The sequence below is a fragment of the Podarcis vaucheri genome (assembly GCF_965113315.1).
Source record: "Podarcis vaucheri genome assembly, chromosome: 8".
Taxonomy (NCBI): domain Eukaryota; kingdom Metazoa; phylum Chordata; class Lepidosauria; order Squamata; family Lacertidae; genus Podarcis; species Podarcis vaucheri.
In genome coordinates, this window is record NC_138766.1 from 66269527 (window position 1) to 66292023 (window position 22497).

General features: G+C 41.5%; 1 protein-coding gene across 1 annotated transcript in view; it reads left to right on the forward strand.

Annotated features, from left to right (window-relative positions):
* Nucleotides 1-9504: 9504 nt before the first annotated feature.
* CNBD1 (cyclic nucleotide binding domain containing 1) overlaps nt 9505-22497 on the forward strand; it is a 141252-nt gene continuing 128259 nt past the window's right edge. The window contains exons 1-3 of the mRNA XM_082233666.1: nt 9505-9597; nt 14797-14860; nt 18720-18833. Coding sequence (XP_082089792.1) covers nt 9588-9597; nt 14797-14860; nt 18720-18833 — 188 coding nt within the window. The 5' untranslated portion in view covers nt 9505-9587. The remainder of the gene's footprint in view (nt 9598-14796; nt 14861-18719; nt 18834-22497) is intronic.

Consider the following 22497-nt stretch of genomic DNA (forward strand, 5'->3'; position numbering starts at 1 on the left):
ACAATATTACACCATAATGTACCTCAAATTGGTTGTTAAGTTGCTAATGACTTCCCACAGGAATTATAGTTGAAAGTATAGCATGTATTCCATTTATGTCGCTAATATTCCAGTTCTTCAGTTGAAGCAATGCTGTCATTGCTAGTGAAGAAAAAGAGCTGCTTGGTGCATTAGTTGCCAGGTTGCCTGAAAAACAAGGGTGGTGAACCTGCGGCCCTCTGGATTTTGTTGGACTACAACTCCCATTATGCCTGACCACTGGCTGTGGTGGCAGGGGCTGGTGGGAGTTGGGATGCAACAAAATTTGAAGGGTCACCATTCCCTTACCCTTGCTTCAGAATATAGAAGGAGAAGCTGTTGCTGCTGCTGCACCTTCTGCTTCATCCTTTCCTGGGTACCATTACTCCTCTTCTCTTCCTTTCTCCCTTTCTGTTATAATGCACAACATATTACTTCAGCAAGAGTGGTAGGAGGGTGAGTACTTGGGAAGGAACGAAATGGGAGTTGCAGTAATTTCCTTTCCCATCGCACCAGTGAGTCGAGTCAAGTCATTTTATTACAGTCAATGACCAGTATCAAGACAAAGACACCAATTACAAAAATTAAAAACTCAAGACAAAATAAGATGATATGAAATCACATATACACAAAAAAGCAGTTCTAGATGGTCATCTATCTGTCAGAAAGGAAACTCTTCTGACCTAGGCATATCCATCATTGCACGAGTGATATGAATGAGGAATATACATTCTCCAGGAAGCAACGAGTCAGTCCTAAGCATTTCCTGCAGGAATCATTTAGCGTGAGTTATGCAGTTAAATAAGAACAAACAAACATCTGCACAGATAGACAGCCTTTGGGAGTGTGTCTTACAGTTGCTAGGCAACTTGTGAAATGTCTAGACAGGTTATTGGAGAATGGCTTGGAGTGGCTGTGAGAAGTAACAAAATGTGGTGTGGACCCAACAGGTCCCACCATCCTCACAGACATGCTTGGTGAGGGCATGAGAGAGGACCTTCTTGGTGGATGCTCCCAGATTATGGAACTCCCTACCCTGGGAGGCTAAACTGCCCCTTCCCCCCTCTACTTTCACTGGCAGGCATTGCACATCTATCTTCCTAGAAAACATTTCCATTTCCCCCTTAAAATAAAGCTTGGGAAAGCTTTTCTTCATTCATTCACAGCCATCTCCATGCATCACTGTTTGCAGCTGTCTTCATTTGATAACATAAAAAAACACAGGGGCGGGGAGAAACCCAAGCAATAAATTTAGCTTTTCTTCTAGTCATGCATTCTATCAAAACTCACCATCTAACTGCTTTTGCTTTCTCATCATTTTTCATTGTCCACCTGTCCTTCGGTAAAATGTCACAAACAGGAGAGGCAAACCAATAAACATAAGTCTACCCAAGGGTCCTCCTATGCCTTATAGTGAACCCGATGTCTCCAGTAGTGAACCATTGACTTAGTCAACTTGGCTGAGCCTGGCCAGGATAACAGGGCTGCCCTCACCAATGTCCGCCTGTAGGATTGGTGCTGTTCCTTAAAAGATAGAAGACGAGCAGAAACTAGGAGAGAGCTCAGTGAAACCTGCCTCTGGCCAAAGTCCGTTGCTGGAATCCATATTGCTGTTTAAAGGGGAAAAGGAACACCAACAGAATTATCCTTAACCTTTACTCTTTGAGAGATGGAAGCATCTGTCTATATTGATTTTCTCCAGTTCTTATTTTTCCAATGTGAAATCTAGTTCCCTGGATTTCTGCAGAAATTTGCAAAGGGTTTTGTTTTTTAAAAACACAATTCCTCACAAAAATTCTTCAGCAATTTTGTGCAAATCTTTCCTTTAAAAAATCATGCAGTTTTGACTAATTTATGCAGTTTAGCAAGTAAATGTCTTTTGTATGTTATTTTCACTAATATATTCCTTTTTTTACCCACATTCCCCCAAATATATGCACTTTTGCAATCTTGGTGTGGCTGGAGATATTAGTGGCAGTGGGGAGTAGGGCAGACTCAAATCTGATGTTCATCCCTGGTCCGGAAATATTGTACCTGAACTGACCTTTTGCGAAAGCAAGGCTTCCTGTTTCTTATGACCCACTTCCATTTCTTTCTACCTTACCTTTCAGTGAGGCATGATCCTCAGTTGGTATCTAAACAGCATTTTTATGCTCATCCTTAATTAAAGTTTTTGTTTTTGTTTTAACAAGGAAAGGGTAATATACACAGGATATAAACAGCTTGGGCGGATGGAAATCTAAGGCAGTTTAAATTCCCACCAATGACTGTACAGTTCAGAATTCCACAGAGCATACATTCTGAGAGGAAAAATGAATGTGAACTTTAAGGCAGAGCAGAGAATCTGCTCATTTCTTAAGTGGCATTACTAATTAACTCAAACCCCTCAGTGTGAGGAAGTGTGGCAGATGCTAGGTGCTATCGGAGAAAGGATCTTCCGGGTGGGATTTTAGAGAAAAAGAGTTGTTACGTTTTAATGTTTCTCAGTGCACACCTCCAAATGTTCTCAAAAGCTTTGAAAAAATTGTATTCAGGAAAATGTAAGTAGAGAAGGGAAATTGTGATCTTTATGCTTATAGCAACAAACTGCTCTCCCCCGCCTCTTTCTCTCGTTGAATTTTCATCCCCCCTCAAAGGAACGGGTAGAAAAACTGGGTGCCATATTCCTCTAAAACTATTCCCTTCAGGATTCTTTCAGGACTGGGCTTCTGAAAGGCTTCTGTTTTGGGAGGAGGTCTAACTATTAGACTCAGAAGAAAACTTGAGGGGCAGAACTGGAATCAGACTTTTTGTTATTTATTCTTTATGCTGCCATCTGGCTAGTAGGTTAGGCTGGTTTTACCAATCTCCCAGATTTCTGATGTGTGGGGGGAAGTCTCTACCTGAAAGAACAAAACAGCCAGCTTGCCAACTGCTTTTTGTGCAGATTTATGAACATACACAAGTTTGATTAGAATGGTTCAAGATGGAAGAGGTAGAAGACAGGATAGTGGAAGGGCAGGAATATTATCAACTACAGTGTTCTTTTTAAAAAGGATGTGTAAAATACATTAGTGTCACAATTACTTGCAAAAATATATGACTGACTACAAATACTGTATTTTCTAAGCATACTAATAATGCAGAACCTTGGATTAGTTTTATAGGTAGACTTTCCAATATTTCTTAACACTTTTTCTTACATCAATTCATTGATTAATACCTTAGCCAGGGACATGAAGCACTTCAATTTCTCTCTTCCCCCCCATTTTCTCAGATTCTATAGCCCAGTTTTCCCCAGCCACGTGTTATCCAGATGTTGATGGACTCCCATCAATCCCCAGCCAGCATGGTCAATGGTAAATGATGATGGGAACTGGAGTCCAACAGCACCCAGAGTCTAGCAATGTCAGGTGGGCACCAGATTGGCTACTCCTGAAATATGGTAATGCCACAAGCTATGGCATCCATAAACATTTTTCAAGAACTTGAATGGTCACCTCTTGGAGGTATTTAGAGAAGACATGTTTCCTCACCTCACAGTTGCCACATGATAAATTGGTTCTCTCAGAGTCCCTGTGTGTTGGTAGTTCTTCCACCTCAGAAATAGTCACAAATGGTTTGTGTGAAAGGCAGTAGTGGCTGTTGACATAAAATGGCCTCTCTCCTCTCTACCAACATTTTAGAGTGTTTTCTTTAGCACCCTGTAATTTTACAATATGTGCGCTGTTAAAACTTCAAGACTCCTGCTGTGACAAAGTGCTTAGAAGACCCGCCTCCTGATTTCATATCGGAGCTAAACCTACCGAAATGAACTGTGATGATACACTAATTAAAGGGTAGAGTCTTCAAGAGAAAAAAACAAAGGAGTTTCAGAGGGACAGTGAAGACAAATCATTTATATTTTCCCAGTAATGTAAGCGAATTACCAGATAAGAGACCAAAGACGGTCATTGTACACGCAGGTCCTGTAGGCATGGGGATTGAGTCGATGCTGTATTTCTACAGAACATGACTTTGTAAGATAGTATTAAAATGAACCGTACTCAGCAGTGATTTTGCTTTGTGCTGGCAGGAATGCTGCTACTGCCTTCTTGTTAAAAAAAAGAAAAGAAGAAAAGATAAGAGGAAAGACTCCCAAATTTACACGAAGAATAATGCAATAAAATGCATTGTTCAGCAATTTACAACAACAAGCAATGTGGCAGGATTTGCCTAGTCTTCAGTTATGCCCATAATTCTTTGTGGTAATGGGTGTTTCACATTTGCATGGTGAGAAGTATTGACATCTAAGCTGCCTTTTCTTTACATATGTTATCTAGCATTACAATGGGGACGGCTTACAACTTCTGCGCTGTGCTCACTCGTTGCCTGTTGTCAGAGCTGCCCTGGGTCCCAGCTCACAAAGGACCAACGCTGGTTCGTTGTTATATACAAAGGTCTTTATTGAAATTCAGTTCTGCTTACACAGCCGCAGCGTCCAGCTCTACGTCTTAAACTCTAGACCGCTGAAGCTCCGTCTGAGTCTCCTCCCCCCAGACACCAGTTTAAGACCCTAGCCTTGCTCCACCTCTTCCTCTGCTCTTTCCTCCTCTGGGTCCGCCTGTCAGCTGGGGTCTCGCCCTTCCTAGACTCTTCTGACGCTGAGTCCCCTGAGTCTTCCCCCTGCCTCCGGCGGGCTTTAGGACCTGGTTCCCAATCCGGGCTTTCTGCTGTCCCGCGCGCCTGTACATTTGAACTTGGCGCGCGCGCCCAGCCGGCAACCTTCCTCCTGACCGTTACACTGCTCCTGTCACTGCTTCCCCCACTCTCTGCTGGAGGTGTGGTTAGTCTCGACTCATCTTCTCTCCCTGCTGGAGGAGACGCTGGCCTTGACACCTGGGACTCCTCCCCTCCACTACGCTCTGGTGGGGAAGCTGGTCCTGATCTCCAGCTGCTGCTTTGGGAGTCCCCGCTGGCCCCCCTTGCCCTGACCATTGGCGCCTCCTTCTGGGAATCTTCTGATTCGCTGGAGAAGCTCATGGAATCTCTCGGGTCACTGCCATACTCCCCTACGCTGCCCTCAGATCCTTCCCCATCGCTCTCCATCTCCTCTCTCCCCTGTGCCTCTGCTCCCTGAGCCCCTGACACCTGTGAAAAGGGGGTCAGGCAAATGTGTATGCATGAATACTTTAGGGGTGGGATTGGTCACTTATACAGCTTCTCTGGTTAGATGAAACCGAAGGGGATAAAGAAGCAGATAGGCAATTCAGCTTTCAGGGCCAGAGACTGGTGGCTAAGGGGCAATGGGATTGCTAGACCCTGATAGGCTTGTCTGTACCTTTTAAAAATTACATAGGTGAGTTACTAGCCACCCAGAGTGGCTGAGGCAACCCAATCAGATGGATAGGGTACAAATAATAAATTTTATTGTTGTTGTTGTCATCATTCCAAACAATAAATTTTAACTTTATGTTCAACAAGCAAGCAAGCAAGCAAACAAATGGCTTGTTCCAAGGAATGAATACAGAAATCTTAAGGTGTATGCTTTCCATTTCTACCTACTTTGTAGATAAAGGTAAAGGGACCCCTGACCATTAGGTCCAGTCGTGACCGACTCTGGGGTTGCGGCACTCATCTCGCTTTATTGGCCGAGGGAACCGGATTACAGCTTCCGGGTCATGTGGCCAGCATGACTAAGCCGCTTCTGGCGAACCAGAGCAGCGCACGTAAACGCTGTTTACCTTCCCACCGGAGTGGTACCTATTTATCTACTTGCACTTTGATGTGCTTTCGAACTGCTAGGTTGGCAGGAGCAGGGACCGAGCAATGGGAGCTCACCCCGTCGTGGGGATTCGAACCGCCAACCTTCTGATCGGCAAGTCCTAGGCTCCATGGTTTAACCCACAGCACCACCAGTGTCCCCTACTTTGTATATAGGAAAAGGTAAAAGGACCCCTGACAATTAAGTCCAGTTGCAAATGACTCTGGGGTTGCAGTGCTCATCTTGCTTTATAGGCCGAGGGAGCTGGCATTCGTCTGCTGCCGCAGACAGTTTTTCTGGGTCATGCGACTAGCATGACTAAGCCATTTCTGGCGAAACCAGAGCAGTGCACAGAAATGCCATTTACCTTCCCGCCAGAGCGGTACCTATTTATCTATTTGCACTGCATGCTTTCGAACTGCTAGGTTGGCAGGAGCTGGGACCGAACAACGGGAGCTCACCCCGTCATGGGGATTCGAACCACGACCTTTGAATCCTGTGCTCATTTATTGGGAGTAAATCACATTGACTGAAGTCAGACTTATTTCTGACATATAGGATTGTCATGGCTGTGTACTTTTGTGTCTGTTATCACATTGGTCTATTGTACCAAGGCATCAAAGTCTATGTTTGGATTCCTGATTAGATTTCATTTCACCAGAGGATTGTTGTTCGTAGTTGTTTCCACTTTGCAGTTTAAGAAATGTGTACCATGATAGCTGGCTTAACTTTATGAGAAAAACCAGTTGGGATGGGAAGTATTAGCTGAGTGCAAGCCAGGAGTTGGCTGCCTATTTATGTGGGTTAAGTTAAAGGAAGATTTGGGAGGGGCAGGAAGGTCATTAAGATGAATATGGCTACTACATCATGCAGCAGATGTTGGGGCATCCCCAGTTGACTTGTAGCACAAACATCTGGAGGGTACCAGACTAGCGAAAGGTGGCTTAGATGTCTTCTTTTTCCAGAAGTACTTCACAGAATAAGATGGGTTGATGTCATCTTTATGATTGATGACTAGTATTTTTGTTTTAGGCAAAAAAAAAGGAAAGCTGTTTGTGTATGGGATGCACGTTGTTGAACTGAGATTGTGGTTTTTGAAGGGCTACTCATTGGTCATACTCATAGGAGATGTCCCTTCTTTCTTTGAAGATGGTGAGCAAGGGGTAATATCTGCCTCCCATTTCCAGAGGCACTTCCAGACAGTCATTATTTTGTAGGTCGGATTCAATTGCAAACTAGCAAATTGAAGTTGTACAATTAGAGTGGATTTGGTATTTTTACACAACAAACCTATTCCCCCCCCCATATACCCCCAACAGATGTTTTTCAGTAAGGAAAGTGACAGGGAAATGGTGGGATAAGCATTGCTTGATATCATGTAATCTCCCCATTAAAAAAATCAGAATAAACAACTGATTTTTGCATACCACACGTACCCCATTTCTTTTTTGGGAAACAAATCAGGATGAATAGTCAATAAACAGGTCGCCTAGGAATCTACAAAATTTGGGAGCTTCTTACATTTCTCTGAACTAGAAGGATAAAAATCTTACTTCATGCCTACTGGATATAAATGAAAATTGGCTGGGACTGTAGTGAGATGCAGGGCTACATCAGCTCCATATTGGTTAAAGCTGATGAAACAAGAAATCTGGAAATTTTATGAGAATGACGGGATAGCCTCATCTGCATTTTGGTGAATATTTATGCCCTCTTTTTGATAACATCTGGCCATTTTCTGAAGGTATCTGTCTGGGTGATTGCCCAGTGAGCACTACTGGAACATTTTCAAATAGTGCTATAATGTCGATCTCAGTCTTTTCCCAAGCTGAATTTGAAAGAAGCACAGCCTGTAATGATGGTATATGTATCATATCTGTCTTGTCACATAACTGGCAAGTGACAAATGATTTTATAGCCACTTCAGCTTGAGCAGCCATTCCCGGACACCAGTATAAATCTTGTAGGAGCAGTTATGTTCTGTAAGTCCCTTGCGTGCCAAGAACCAAATGCAGGAATTTTGTCTTCAGAGATATTTTAGCAAAAAGCAAAAGTGGCTTTCCTTCCATCACAAATCACTCTTTGAGGAGTTTTCTCTTTATAGTCCACAACAGAAGGTACCTGTAAGGGCCTATATGTTATAACATGGAACATAAGGCAGAGTTAACATAATATAAACCCAAGCAAGAAGGCTGCAGCAAGGGCAATCCATATTAAATCTATGAAATTTGTAAGGAGAACACAGCTCATATATGTCTTCCTAGAAAGCAGTAGATTTCCAGAAACAATGTCAGGGCAGGGTTCCAGAAGCTGGTAAACAGTTGGTATCAGGAACTTGAGGCTAATAGGCAACATCATGAAGTTGTATTAGAAGGGATTAAAAGGGGTTTGTACAAGGCAAGTAGCAATCATAAATAACTGAGTCAGACTATATAATGAGCAACTCCACATTAACTATCTGTTGCTGAGGTGCACCTCTTCAAATAGAAGGTGAAGGATGTTCAAATGCTATAATAGAACCATAGAACTGTAGAGTTGGAAGAGACCCTGAGGGTCATCTAGTCCAACCCCCAGCAATACAGGAATCTCAACTAAATCAAATCCCCCACCTCTATCCCTTGGTCTGGAACCTGAGACAGGATTGGAATTGGGGTCAGGAATACCTTGCCTCCATCCTTTAAAAGTGACTTGGAAACTGATCCCTTGGAGGCAGTATTTGAAAAGCCCAAATATTCCAAGGACTATAATCGTTCCATCTGTGGAAGATAGCCAACCGTTAGACCCAAACCTTGAACTCAGGAATGCAGGCTGCCTTCTTATTTACACATTTCACTGTGATCAGTCTGGATACAGGAGGCTAACCTTCCAGCGGGGGAGCAGTTTAGTTTTCCAGTACATTCATGTATTAGCATACCCAATATATATTAAAAAATTTGGACGGAGATTCCAACGTGAAGTCCTTGAATTCATAAGCAGAAGAGAAATGGTGAAATTTGGGTTGTTGTTGTTATTTGATTATGGTTTTATATTCTGATTTTATCCTATGAACTGCCCTGAGACCTGTGGGTATATGGCAGTATATAAATTCAGCAATCAATCAATAATTTGGACTCAAGAAACCATGGGCATTTCTAGTTCACCTGTGAAAATAACTGTACCCCTTTGGGCATTAATTTATACTCTTCTACTTCCTATCCCTATTAATCATCAGTTGTTGATAGACGGGATTGGTTCAGATGCATGCTGACTGGGTTTTGTTCATTTTATTGGATTCTGTATCCAGTTGTGCTCTGTAGATTACTGTGTCACCAACAGATATAGTTAGCAACAAAATCCTCTCCTCTTTTGTATTAATGGTGCATTTACATGACCAATTGCATAACCACTTAGATTATCTCTTGCATTTATTAATGTTGCTGTATATTACTTTGAGACATTGTAATTAAGCAGTATTAAAATGGTCAAAATAAGTAAATAAATAGACCACCTGGGTTATCATTTCATATATCTTATAAAGTGGACTCTGGTCCAGAAAAGCATTTGTCACAACCAATGTGTTACCCTTTAAGATGCAATGGGACTCTTAGTTGTGCATTAGCAAACTTGGAGACTGATCAGATCTCCAAAGAAGATGGATATGGGAATAGATGATTTCTTCACTGGCAATTCGCCAGCAATGGGACCAGCAATTGTCTTCAATATTCCAAATTGCCATGTTGGCCTTTTATCTTTATGACTTCATCAGAAAATATCCCAACCTTCTTAGAATTTGAACTAGGATTCTATTAGGACTCCTTCAGATAAAACAATGATAATGTAGGTCTCTATTTCCACAGAACCAAAAGGAATGCTAACAGGTAAGCATGTACGGTAAATCTTCAACAATTCTTTTGTTACTTAAACTTGAGTTTTATCCAGATGTAGATAAATGTCAGAGATAGTTATATTTTTAAATACATACTTTTTTAAAGGATATGTCCATTTAAATGGAGATATAATTTGAAACAAAGTAAGAACCAGAGCTAAATTGTTAAGTGTGTGGAATTCTTCCAGCTACCACACACTATTATTACATGTGGATTCTTGTAACAGATGCAGCAGATACAATGGCATCAGATGGTCTGAAAATTCCGTATGTGGTTGTGTGATCTTGACCACAGGAAATATGAGAGCAAAGACTAAAATAATTGTTCTGTAAACTAGACTAGACTTGTGGCCCATCAAAATGAATTCAGACCACCACTAGCACTTGGCAGGCTTAAAAATCCTGTTTTCTGGTCAAAAACTGGAGATTTATTGAGAACCTTGGTGAGCAAAAGTTCTGCTAGTCTGAAACAGAATGAAAGAGTGATTTTTAGCAAACAGTATGGATTGATATAAAGACCAAATACCAGCTTCTTTTCCTTTCAATGGTAGCAGGAGAATTTGGTTGGCATAATATTCCAGAGGTTCAGTCATAATTTTGACCTATCCCTGTGTGAAAGAATCAGAGTGAAACAAAGTCATAGTCTACAAAGAAATGTAGACTAAAAGAAAGTGCTCTACGTGGGTTTTCAATTGTTAAGCAATAATTGAGAAGATTTTGGGTGCTCCCAGGTGTGTGTGCATTGTGGGATCAGTGCTGCTTCTACAGCACTTGGGCACAGCTTCAGCCCAGTATACCACCCCCATCATTCAACCCAGACACTCAGGTCCAGCTCCGTGGGCCTTCTGGTGGTTCCCTCACTGCAAGAAGCAAAGCTACAGGGAACCAGGCAGAGGGTCTTCTCGGTAGTGGCGCCCGCCCTGTGGAACACCCTCCCACCAGATGTCAAGAAAATAAACAAATACCTGACGTTTAGAAGACATCTGAAGGCAGCCCTGTTTAGGGAAGTTTTTTTAATGCTTGAAGTTTTATTCTATTTAATATTTTGTTGGGAGCTGCCCAGAGTGGCTGGGGAAACCCAGCCAGATGGATGGGCTATAATTTATTTATTTATTTATTTATTTATTACATGCAGACTTTTTGCAGTGCCCACACAATATCATTGTCATAGAAATGCCAGCCCATACCCCCACTCCACCCCAATTTAATCTGGGTTTGCACTTTCCATGGAAAATCTGAAAAGTTAAAATAAAAACTGTGGTCAGTAACTTGTTTGTGATTTCCGAACAACCTAAGCCTCCATCTGGGAGCATTCCCATCAGGCTGTATCATGCAATGTCAAAGACTACAATATGGTCTCTGAGCCATATTTGCCTGCAGTTATGTGATGGGTGTATTGGTTGACCCAGCCCACACATGGATTCAACCATAGTGATCCATCAGGGATTTATACAGCATTATGATTCATGCTGCCACTTAAAGAGAATTGCTAATAAATTTCTGGGGCTATATTACTAGATCATTTCCTTGCTTATTTATACATTCTATGCCATCAATGTGTGTGGCGCCTTATATATATCTCTGAGCCCAGGAACCTTATAAATTTAATGAGCCATGTCATATTATATCATCTATGTATTTGTGCCCATGGGCACAAATTGGGACATATTATGTAGAGATGACCCTATGATCTTGCCCTTACATGGGAGAGGGTAGAACACATCATGTCTGTGGAGTCAAGATACAAAATCCTCTAGGGATCAGGTTGAAAATTCACTGATCTCAGTAAACATGAAAGCTGGACACATAATTATAAAATAAGATAAAAGTTGGCAATGACAGTTGCCAGGAACTACTCCTAGGAAATAATAATGAAATGCTTGTGCATGCAGTAAGGAACAATTGATCGGACAGCAGCATCTCCAAAGCAGGTGGCTAGAGGTTATAATGGATAAGATAAACTGAACATATGCCAATAGTGAAGTTGTAGCTCAAAGTATTAAAGCCAGTGGGAGCATTCCCCCCCCCCCAGCTTGGTGTCATCAGTAATCTTCACTGCCCAACATTAATTAAACTACTCCCACTACAGATCTTTAGGGACCTCCCCACTTCTTCTTTTTCTCTTTACTTTTATCCATTGTGAAAGTGGTCTACTAAATTGCATGTTCTGCTTTCTGTTTCCAAACTTGTTAACTTGTATATAAGCAGACCTCACCATTTATGCTGTGGCTTGTCAGTTTTCTTAGGTGTGTTTAGTGAGGGATTTTATCAAAGGTTTTTGAAAGTACATAACCTTCAACTGTACAAATATTCTATATCATACCTCTAGTGGAAATCGGCAAATTAGCTGCAAACATATCTGAAAGTTCAGGTCAGGTAGCCATTGATAATCAGCAGTTTGGACAGTACTGTGTTAAGTGGTTGTAGGCCTGAGCAGAAAGATGATACACCGCTTTGGAAGTGAGATGCAAAACCTCCAGCCCAAACCTATTTTTAGTATTTGACTTACATACTTATGTATTTCCTATAAGCTCTCTTCCCATTCTATCTGCCTGAGACCCACATTCAGAAAACATCTGAGACTTGCTGGAAGAAACTAGTGTTGCTAAAGTTTATGCATTTCCCATTCACTCTTTGGAAGTTACTCTTTGGAAGTTTTGGGGGGTGTTTCTTTTCTTCACTCTGATATAATTTCACTCAACCTTTACTTTTAGTCCTCGATGGTCATTTTTTTTGTCTCCTGCCACCCCTGGTTCCTCTTCTTGCTTCTCGTCTCTTTGTGGTTCCAGCTTCATTTCCCACAGTAGGTTCATCCCCTGCTCCAAAGATGTTATTTTGTACCATTTTCTTGCCCGTTGAAAATTCAGAGTTACTGGGTAAGTAATTTTGGCATTTTTCAATGCTTCAGTACAGGGTTTCACGCTCCTTCTCCACCTTATAGTTTCTAGGAATAAGTCATTGAACATTGAACTGGTACTGATTTGTACATCATCTGGTCGGTGATCTGTCTTGTTGCTCTCATAATTTCCCCCTCTTATAATAACTTGAAAATCTCATGAGTTATATTTCTTCTGTAGGTGACTGTGAATCCGTTCTATGGCCACTTCTTCCCATTGAGCTTCAGGAACTATCTCTTCCAAACACCTCATCATACTCTCACAAAGAGTTTTGGGGGTCTCACCTGATACTTCAACAAAGCCACGCAGGTGGACATTAACTCTGCGCTCCCGATCTTGGATATTGATCATTCTCTGATCCTATTGCTCAATTTTCACATTATGTTGCTTTATCTTTTCATCATTGTTTTCTACTTTCTCTTGGATTTGGTCCATCTTAGCTTCCACTCTATCTATTCTTACTTTGATCTCTGAAATTGCTTTGTCCATTTGAGTGGCAATGTCTGTCACTATCTGGTTTCTGAGATTCTTGTTACCTTTCTGCATCGTTTCTTGTGTTGTATCCAAGCTATCTACTGGTTCTTGATTCCTTTTTTCTTAGATTTCACCCCTAACTTCTCCACGCTCCTTCTCTGAGTTCCATTTCCATTTTTCCCATTTTTGTAAATTTAAAATGTATACCTAATTTTGGAGAGAGAGAAAGTCACAGTGTGCAAAGGGACTCATATATTTTTATATGTTCTCAGGACCACTCAGGATTGAGCCTTAATTGTGCCTGTTGGCAAACATCAGGAGAACTGCTCTTCTTTTTATATTCTTAAGTAGACCCAGTAGGCTCAGAGAAGAACCACATTTTTCTTTGTCAAGCATGAACTGAACAATTATCAAATTCACATTTATTCAGAAAGCTCTATGAAAACATTTTTAAAAAATCTCAGCTCAGATGCTGATAGCCTTCCATCTGTCACATGGAGCTGCTAAGAAGGATTAGGAAATAAAACTAATTTACTGGAATTAAAATGAATTTAATTCGTGCCTGGCAAGGAATTCTGAATGTGAACAGGAAACGTTGGTTTCAACGTCAGTAGAAAAAGCAGTAACTCTGAAATTGTAGATGCTATTGAACAAGGACTCTTAAAGGTATGGTTATGCTTCTTTTGTACTTCTTTCACCCGATGAAAATGCTTGTTTTCAATCGGGTACACCTTGAATGATACACATCTCTGGCAATTATTCTGTGTCATTTATAGTGATCCAGTTATTTTCAGCAATGATTTGGGGCTGCCAAACATGTTGCAAAAATTCAAAGGCTACGCTTGCCTTGCTTCATTAGATGCACGCTGCATGCCCAGAGCACCTGAGGCAATTAAGCATCTGTGCCCATTTATTCTTCCAGGCTTTCCAAAACTTTTCTTTGAACATTTTTACATTTCCCTCTCCTCCCAGTTCTGGTCTCAGAAGCATTCTGTCGTTAGTCCTCAAGTCCCTTAGCACAGAATAATGTTGCTCTGTTCACAGTGCGGAGGATTCCAAATGGTTCTTTGCAAATTGAGTGTAATACTGAAGGACAGGCTGCATTGGTTCCAAAAGACTTTTTTGTTCATCTGTGTGCTAAAGCCTCTGTTTGCAAATGGCACATTTTGTCAACAATGAAAACATTCACGGCGCAGAAGTACAGAGCTCCCAGATTACACGTCCATATCTACATGTGTGTATAATATTGTGAATTTCACTGGCCAGCATTTCACATGCTGATGCAATGAGATGATATTTTCAAACAATAAGATTTAGTATTTATATGGAGATTTAGAGTGCTGAAGGCATTTCACATCTCTAACAAGATCTGCAAAATAGGTCAGTAATGTTATTGCTGTATTGCAAAAGGAAAGACTATGGTGGAGAATGGGACAGGGCAAAGTCAAATGGATTTGGCTACAATTTTTAATCCAGTATAGGGAACACAGTCTGTTAGCCAGATGCTAGACTCAGGGCTGGCCCTACCATTAGGCAAAGTGAGGTGACTGCCTCAGGTCATAAATCCTGGGGGACAGCAGAAGGAACTCCTTGTCTGTTCTTCTTAAACTCATTGGCCATTCCTGTCTGTTGGAGGACCAAGCAGTTAATGCTACCCTATACTGCCCTGCTGCCCTAGGTCTACTCAAGCATGCTATCATGCCTCCAGTGTTTTGTACATTGTTTTGCACATTGTACATCTTTTGTACATTGTTCTGCATTTTATAAATGTTAAGCTATGTATACATTTTTCAAAATAAATATTTGTAACAATGTCGTAGGTCTTAAGAAAGTGAACTATGACCAGTTGGACGCGTTATTGAACATCAAGGGTCTTCAGAGATGGTAAGTTATCCGGTGAGTTTTGAGGAGGATGTTAACTGAAGCTCTTATTATGAAAGCAAAAATATAGTTTGATATGGAACGTCTGTATAAAAACAGAACTGTTAAAATGGGGTGGGAGAGAGATAATCGTGTATTTATAACTACATTCAGATATACATGAATTAATATAGCTTTTTCTTTTTACTTGGGTGATTTCCCCATCATACTGAGCACAATCTTGAAGCTATGTACTGTGGCCAGGCGGATGCTAGGGTCTTATCTGTATCTATGAACAGTGGCGTCGCAACGGTGGGGGGACGCGTGGTGCGCCCTGGGTTCCATGTCTGTGGGGGTGAGAAGAAGTCACCCCGTGGGGGCTCGTGGCGGCATGAGCAGCCATCGCGCCGCCACAGCTGCATATGGAGGATCCTCCATTTGCAGCTTCAGCTGTAAGTAGAAGATCCCGGCGTCGGCGGCAAACCACTAAGTACAGTGCATGTGTGGTGTCACACGCATGCACTGTACGTAGCAGTTTGCTGCTGGCGCCGCTCCAGCACCATACGGACAGTGCCGGGATCCTCTGCTTGCGGCTGCAGCCACGAACAGAGGACCCTCCTTTTGCGGCTGTAGTGGCAATGGAGGGATCCTGGCACTGTCCGTACGGCGCTGGAGCGGTGCCGGTGGCAAACCGCCGCACATGTGCCCTACGTAGCGATGCCCGCCCTGGGTGTCACGATGCCTTCCTTCGCCCCTGTCTATGAGGTCTTAGGCCTCAACTGCACTATACAGTCAAAGTAGTTTCATACCATTTTAAACAGTTATGGCTTCCCTTAAAGAATCCTGGGAAATGTCAATTATTAAGGGTGTTAAGAATTGTAGCCCCTCACAGAGCTACAGTCCCCACCCCCAGTGATTTAACAATCCATCCCTCTTCCCAGAGGACTCTGGGAATTGTGGCTCTGTTACATACACAGCATGCATCCATTTTAAATTTACAAAATGGCTAGAATGGAATATTGAAAGACAATATTCACTGGGGAAATGGCACCTTCCTCCACTGCTGTGATCTCAATCCAGTTTGGAGTTCTCTATGGCTGCTGTTTGTTAAAAAAAATTAAAGAACTCTCAATGTCTTCTCTAGTTTGGTCTTAGTCTGTTTTCTGGCCATTGGTTTAACAAGCAGCAGCGTCAACATGTGTTGAGTGTTTAAGTCAGCTGTAACTATGATGAGAGGCTTTCACAAATACGTCCGCTCTGTAATCATGTTAGTAAAAAAACTTGATTTCTGAGTTGACATGACCCTTTGATAAATCATTGCCTCAACAGAGCTACAAGGAATTACCTGTTGTGCAAATGTCTGTCTGTGGAGTTTGAATTTAAAAACTGACTTAAACATCACAGTGAGGTAGATGGGCTGAAGGATGTGAGCCTGAATAATTTATTGATGGCATAACCTTTGAATTCAGGACATTTCAGAACTGCATTTCTGCATAATTAAGGGCAATTTTCTTCAAGATAGAACATAATTAAAGAGGAAAATTCACTTGGGGTATATTTAGATGATGGTGACATTAGTTAGACGCATTTCAGACTGCACCTGCTGCCTTTTCTAATATGGAAGGCAGAGATTTACATTTTTCTCAGCCCCTAAGAGAAAGCTAAAACATTTAAAGGTGATAGAAGATATTGCCAACTTTTATTAATCCGAGAAACTGTACAAACAAAACGAAATGAACGAAAAATGTAAAGCCAGAACTCTTGCTTCAATTTCTCACGTCTGGCATGTTTCTGAAACATAACAACATTCTCTTTCTGTTTTGTATGGTAAGAGACATGTAACACCAAACCCAGATCATATATATAAATTAGACCAGGGATGGCGAATATTACTGAGACTGAGGGGCACTTTATCATGGGAATGTTCTCTCTCTGTGTGTGGCATTCCAGTTGCTGGAAGGGCAGAGGCAAAATTAGTCAAAATTGCTAACATAGGATTGCACTCTACCCACACGAAGCATTGGGAAAGGTTAATCGGTGTACCTACTTTACCTAAGTAGATCGGTGTAATCTACTTTAACCCCCTCAGTTTATGATTATGAAAAAGTACTCAAACTGACTAATCACTTGTTCCAAAGTGGAGGAGTGATTTGCAGGAGAATATGGCCCAATCTTTGTATGGGGTCTCAACGTTGAGCAGGTTGATGAATGGAGAAGCAGGGGGGCAGAGCCCTCCCAGTGTTACTAAATGAATTCACACACTCATAAAGTTTTGCTCTACTAATTTCTGAGCTAACCAAAAAGGCTCTGAACATTGCCCCAGCTGTTGTTAAATTTAGAACCACTAGATTGGGGAAATGACTAGTCATAATTCTTTTAGCTAATATGCTTCCATCACTCTGTTTTTTTGTTTTATTTAATACAGCTTCTCGTTTAAATGCTTCATTGTTTTTATTTTGACAGTGGTATTGCTTGGTATAAATTGTTTTATGTTTGTGATCTTTAAGATGTATCTAATTTGACAGGGGTATTGCCCTGGTTTTATGTTGATAGTTTTTAGGCTGTATCTAATCTTAGTTATTCTTGGTTGAGCGAAGCAAGGCCTTTCATTGAACTAGCCTGTCGTGATGCTGTTGTAATTGGATTGCAAACCAATAAGCAGTATGCACAACAGAATAGTTTAATAACTCCATTTAAATACAAGATATTGGAATGAAATGTGGCAATGCATTCAGGGTACAAATTCAAATGTCAGATTTCTTGCACACTCAATACCAGGTTGAGACTCATGCTCATTTTCAAAGTGAGGCAGGAGGAAAAATTGAAAGTGCAATGTGAGAGACTGAAGACCACAAGACAGCTGAATGAGACTCGCTGCTTATGCTCAGAACAACATGCTTTATTTTAAGCATGAACCTCAGCTCAACTTACACATCCATTTTCAAGGCTGACAAAAAAGGTGGAAAACACAATGCAGTGTGATGTGTCCCTTTGAAGATTGTGACACCGGAATGAAAGCTGGTGTGCATGTTCAAAGCAATTTTATTTTTCATAGAAGCCACACTCATTCTCAAGGAAGCTGAACACATGTGAAACACAGTGCAATGTAATTTGCTTGAAGACCGATACACTGGAGTGAAAAAATGGAATCTACATTCAGAACAGCATGGTGTAATTCAACCCCCTACATCCATTTTAAGAACAGTTTATGGAGAACTTTCCATATCAAAGAAAAACAAACCAAGAACCCTTTAGAACTTGGAACATATGCACCTATACATTTGGTTGCAGGAATCATAAGAGCAAAACAAGCAGACAACTGAAAGCAAATGTACAGTCCATAGCACACGGGTCCAAAAGAGATTGTAGCATGACATCTGAAGAACTGCCTTTCAAGTACTAGTCATTATTACACTATTATATGAAGCTTCATATAGATGGCTGGCCCTTTCATGAGGCAAATGGAGGCAATTGCTTCAGGTGGCAAGCATGGGGAGTGGAAATCTCCTTGTACTACCTGCCTTCACTAGCTGGTCCTGCTATTTCCCACCTGCTGCCCCCTAAAGTTTAGGCAGCATTTTTAGTCAAAGCAGCAAACCATGACAGTGGCTCAGACACTCTCATGAAGCCCACGGAACTCAGTGTGGCTTACTTCTGAGCAGGCAAGCATAGGATTGTGATTTTAGGCACTGCTGTATTTGCTTGTCATTGGTGTGGATGGCGGTTGACTCAATGACTAGCACAACCTTACACCACCTTCAGGTAGTAAGCAGGATGTTGGATTACGTCAGCTGAACCTTATACCAGCTGAAGTACAAGTAACAGCATTGCCTAGAACTTTACTACTGAACAAAATAACCACTGTTTCCCTATTTCTCTTTAGGGATAATCCTTATACCACTGAAGATGCTCATCGAAAGTTCTTGGAAACTTATCCCAAAATATTCATTAAAGAAAAGGCCATGTTGCCAGGGATTCCTGAAAAAAGAACAAAAGGGTAATTCATATTTTAAGCAATTCTGTATTTCATGTGAAAAAAAAGTGAAGGCTAGGTAAGCCGACGAGGATATGAGGTCAGTCATCGCCACCACATGCCACAGACTAGCTGTGGAACACAAAGATTAGTAGCTAGTGGTAAATTCATTTTCTGCTTGAGCAGAAACATCTGTTTGTTGCTTCAAAATGCATTTGTCCTGCCTTTCAGAAAGTGATTGGTTGCATGCACCCTGTTCATAGTCCAAGTGCGCTGCAATTTTCTGAAAAGGATAATGGTGGCAAATGTTTTTCTTCAGCGCTGGCTAAAATTCAATCCATGGATAGTGGTTGTTCTATAGCCATATGTACTTTTTGTTATCCAAATTAATGAAATCTTCCGTATTGCTGGCTTTTAGATTCTCCTGCAGTGCAACTGAGGGTAGGAGAAAACAAAAAGCTGAAGACAATATGCAATTTAGAAGGAGTCGATGTTCATGCCACTTCTAGAAGCTTATACAGGGTTTAGAGAGTGTCACTTTTTCCAACTAACTTTCTATGGGGGATGGGGGGGGAGGGGCATTGCCCAATGCAGAACATCTGCTCCACAAGCAACAGGTTCCAGGTTCAATCCCAGGCATCTCTAGGTACTGCTGGGAGTGCAGCCTGCCTGAAACCCCGGAGAGCCATTTCTAGTAGATGCCAGCAGTACAGAGCCAAATAGACCAATGGTCTGACTCAGTATAAAGCAGATTCCTGCGCTTCTAAATTTAATGTAAAGAAACATTCCATGTAAGGTTGGGGAAAACTTCTGAGGGAAAACAAAACACCTGAGGAATTTTGAGGGGACCCAAACATGTTTAAATCATGTAATTATTGAAGCTATTGCTGTACCTGGCCTGAAGTGAAAATGAGATGAGAATTTAGACATTCCTTCTCAAGTGAGGCAACTGAGCAATCTCAGGAGAACCCAGAAGAGTTCCTATGAGACTTCTTGCAGTGTGGTGTTGGGGATGCTGCAGCTGGGAATGAAGGATACAGAAAATGTGGACCAGAAATTGAGAGCAGAAATTGCTCAAGTTTTGGGCTTCTTTACTTTGGGGAGTTAATTCATGTTATTACATTTCATTAAATAGTTGTGTGATATTGAAGCATTAGACATGAATTAAACAACTGCACATCATAGTGAAGCGTTTCCAGGATTGCCAAGAGCTAATCTGCTCATTGAGACACTGCTTTCTTCCCCTTTCTTCTCATCACTTCTGGGCTCCTCTTTCTTTTGCCCCATTGAACCCACCAACAGCTTATCGTTTGCATCCAGCGACTGCCTACAGCAAGGATGGGGAACCTGTGCCCCTCCAGTTGCTGTTGGGCTAAATCTTCCACCATCCCTGACCATTAGGCATGCTGGTTGGAGCTAAGGGGAGGGAACCATAATATTTAGGGATTGACACATTTGGCTATCTCTGATCTAACTTCATGATAGAGCTAACTGAATATGCCAGGGAGTAAAGTTTGGCCCCTTTGCTTGCAGAAATTGTGCTCTGCCATGGTCCTCCCTGACTTTAGTCTACCCTGTGTAGCTACATCGTCAAGGAAATCTGCCTCCCATGTCCTTCTCCCATACTTCATCTCTATCCTGCTTATATCCTCTACATCAGGCATCCCCAACCTGCGACCCTCCAGATGTTTTGGCCTACAACTCCCATGATCCCTAGCTAACAGGACCAGTGGTCAGGGATGATGGGAATTGTAGTCCAACACATCTGGAGGGCCAAAGGTTGGGGATGCTTGCTCTACATTGACTGGTGGCAACCCATGTTATAAGCAGAGTGGAAAGCTGGTAGAGCTTGGGGGGAGTGATCATTCACACATGTCCTTTGTGATGTTAATGGATGGGAAGCCTGTGAGCCAGAAAGATTCAGAAGGAAAGAGGAAGAATGGGAAGCAGGATGTGGAAGATGTATTTTACATAATTTTGGTGTGTGCAGAGGTGGAACTTTAGCTTTGGCTGCATACTGCTAGTTTCCATTTAATCACTAAGCCTTGATAATATGAGGATTGCTGACTACTCTCTTTTACTTGGCAATTGTCTGGCTCATCTGGCAGAAGAACTTTGTCAAAACTAGGTGCTGATCTCAGGAAGTTATCTTTCACTTCCTTATAGACTCAGAACCCAGCTGTGATGGGTCATTAATAATAAAAATAAAAATAAAATAAGTGTCTGCTGCGTGCAATTGCAGGGGGAAAGCACCCATCCCTATGTGTGCGCATTCCTCACACATGACAATCTATACATGCCCTATGCTATAGAAGCTCTATTTGTCTAGGCAATTTTACAGTTGGCAGTCTTATAACACAAGATGAAATATGCCAGAAGGACAGCAAACTGCAACGAAAGAGCTCAGGTGCAACAGTGGTTAGGTTGCAGTTCAGATCTAATAGTGGTAAAATGCCTCCCAAAAGAGGTAGCTATGATAAATCTGGTGATGCCATTGTAAATTTCATTTTTACTTTCAGGTCCTTGGGGGGAAAATCAAGGAGGGTTATATATTTGCCACCACTCACATTGGTCAATGTTATTTAGCAAACAGGAATGCTTTGGAAGAAGATGATTACACAACAATATGACCTTTGTTTCCTGGGAATTTATCATTTAAAGTTTAATCTAGCCCAGTGTTTACAGAGATAGGATTTCTAGGTTACAGTGGACAGAAAGTCAATCTCTTTGCTTTCAGGAAAGCATTCAGTAAATTACGGCACTTAAAATTTTCTTCTCCTTATTTTTTAACAGAAAAGTAAGTTTTACAGATCAGCAAATTGCCCAATCTTTAAATGGGCGAAATATTTTAGCAGCTTAGACTTTCTTCCTTGCTGATGCACCAAAATTCTTATTTTAATAGATACTTTGAATTACTTTTAAGTACCGCTATGCACTCAGAGTAATTTTGCTTACAAGTGAGCTGAGGATCAATGCAATCAGCTAATAAGATTATGCACATATAACTGTAAAGCAATATGCTGTAAGGGAACAAGGCAGATGCATACAAGATTGAATTTATTGCCTGATTCACTGTTGCAGTAATGTTCTGTGGATTTTTAAAATTCTATTTTGCTGGAATTGTGTTTTTCTATATATATTTTTTGGGGGAGGAGAGAAATGAGACTACATGCACTGAAGGCAAACTGCAGCAGACCATCTGAGAAGAGTCATCTTAATAAACAAAATGTTATCGCATCACCAGTGCTACCCTTTTACAGAACTTTACAGTGAAGAAACAGTGCCCTAATGTAGTATTCTGCCCATCCTGGAATGCAGGAGTTTAGTTTGGTACCAAGTTGAGCAGCATGGTTTCTATCAAAGCAGAATGATGGGAAGGGGAGAGAAATACAGTGCTGACCCCAAAGGTTTGCCTCTGTAGTTAGTGCTCCTCTTCAGATTCAGTCAAATGAAACCTTGGTTATGTTGACCTACACACAGCAGTTGCCAATATGGTGCACATGGGCACCAGTGTGCCTCTTAGTACTTCCTATGACACACACAAAGACTCCGTAAATACCGCCTCAAAATTCTACAATGCTTGAGATACCTTTGAGTTGGCACACATGTCTTTTCCCTCTCACTATTATCCTTATCAGCTCTGTGAGGTAGGTTAGGCTGAGAGCTGCTGATTGGCCCAAGGTCCTCC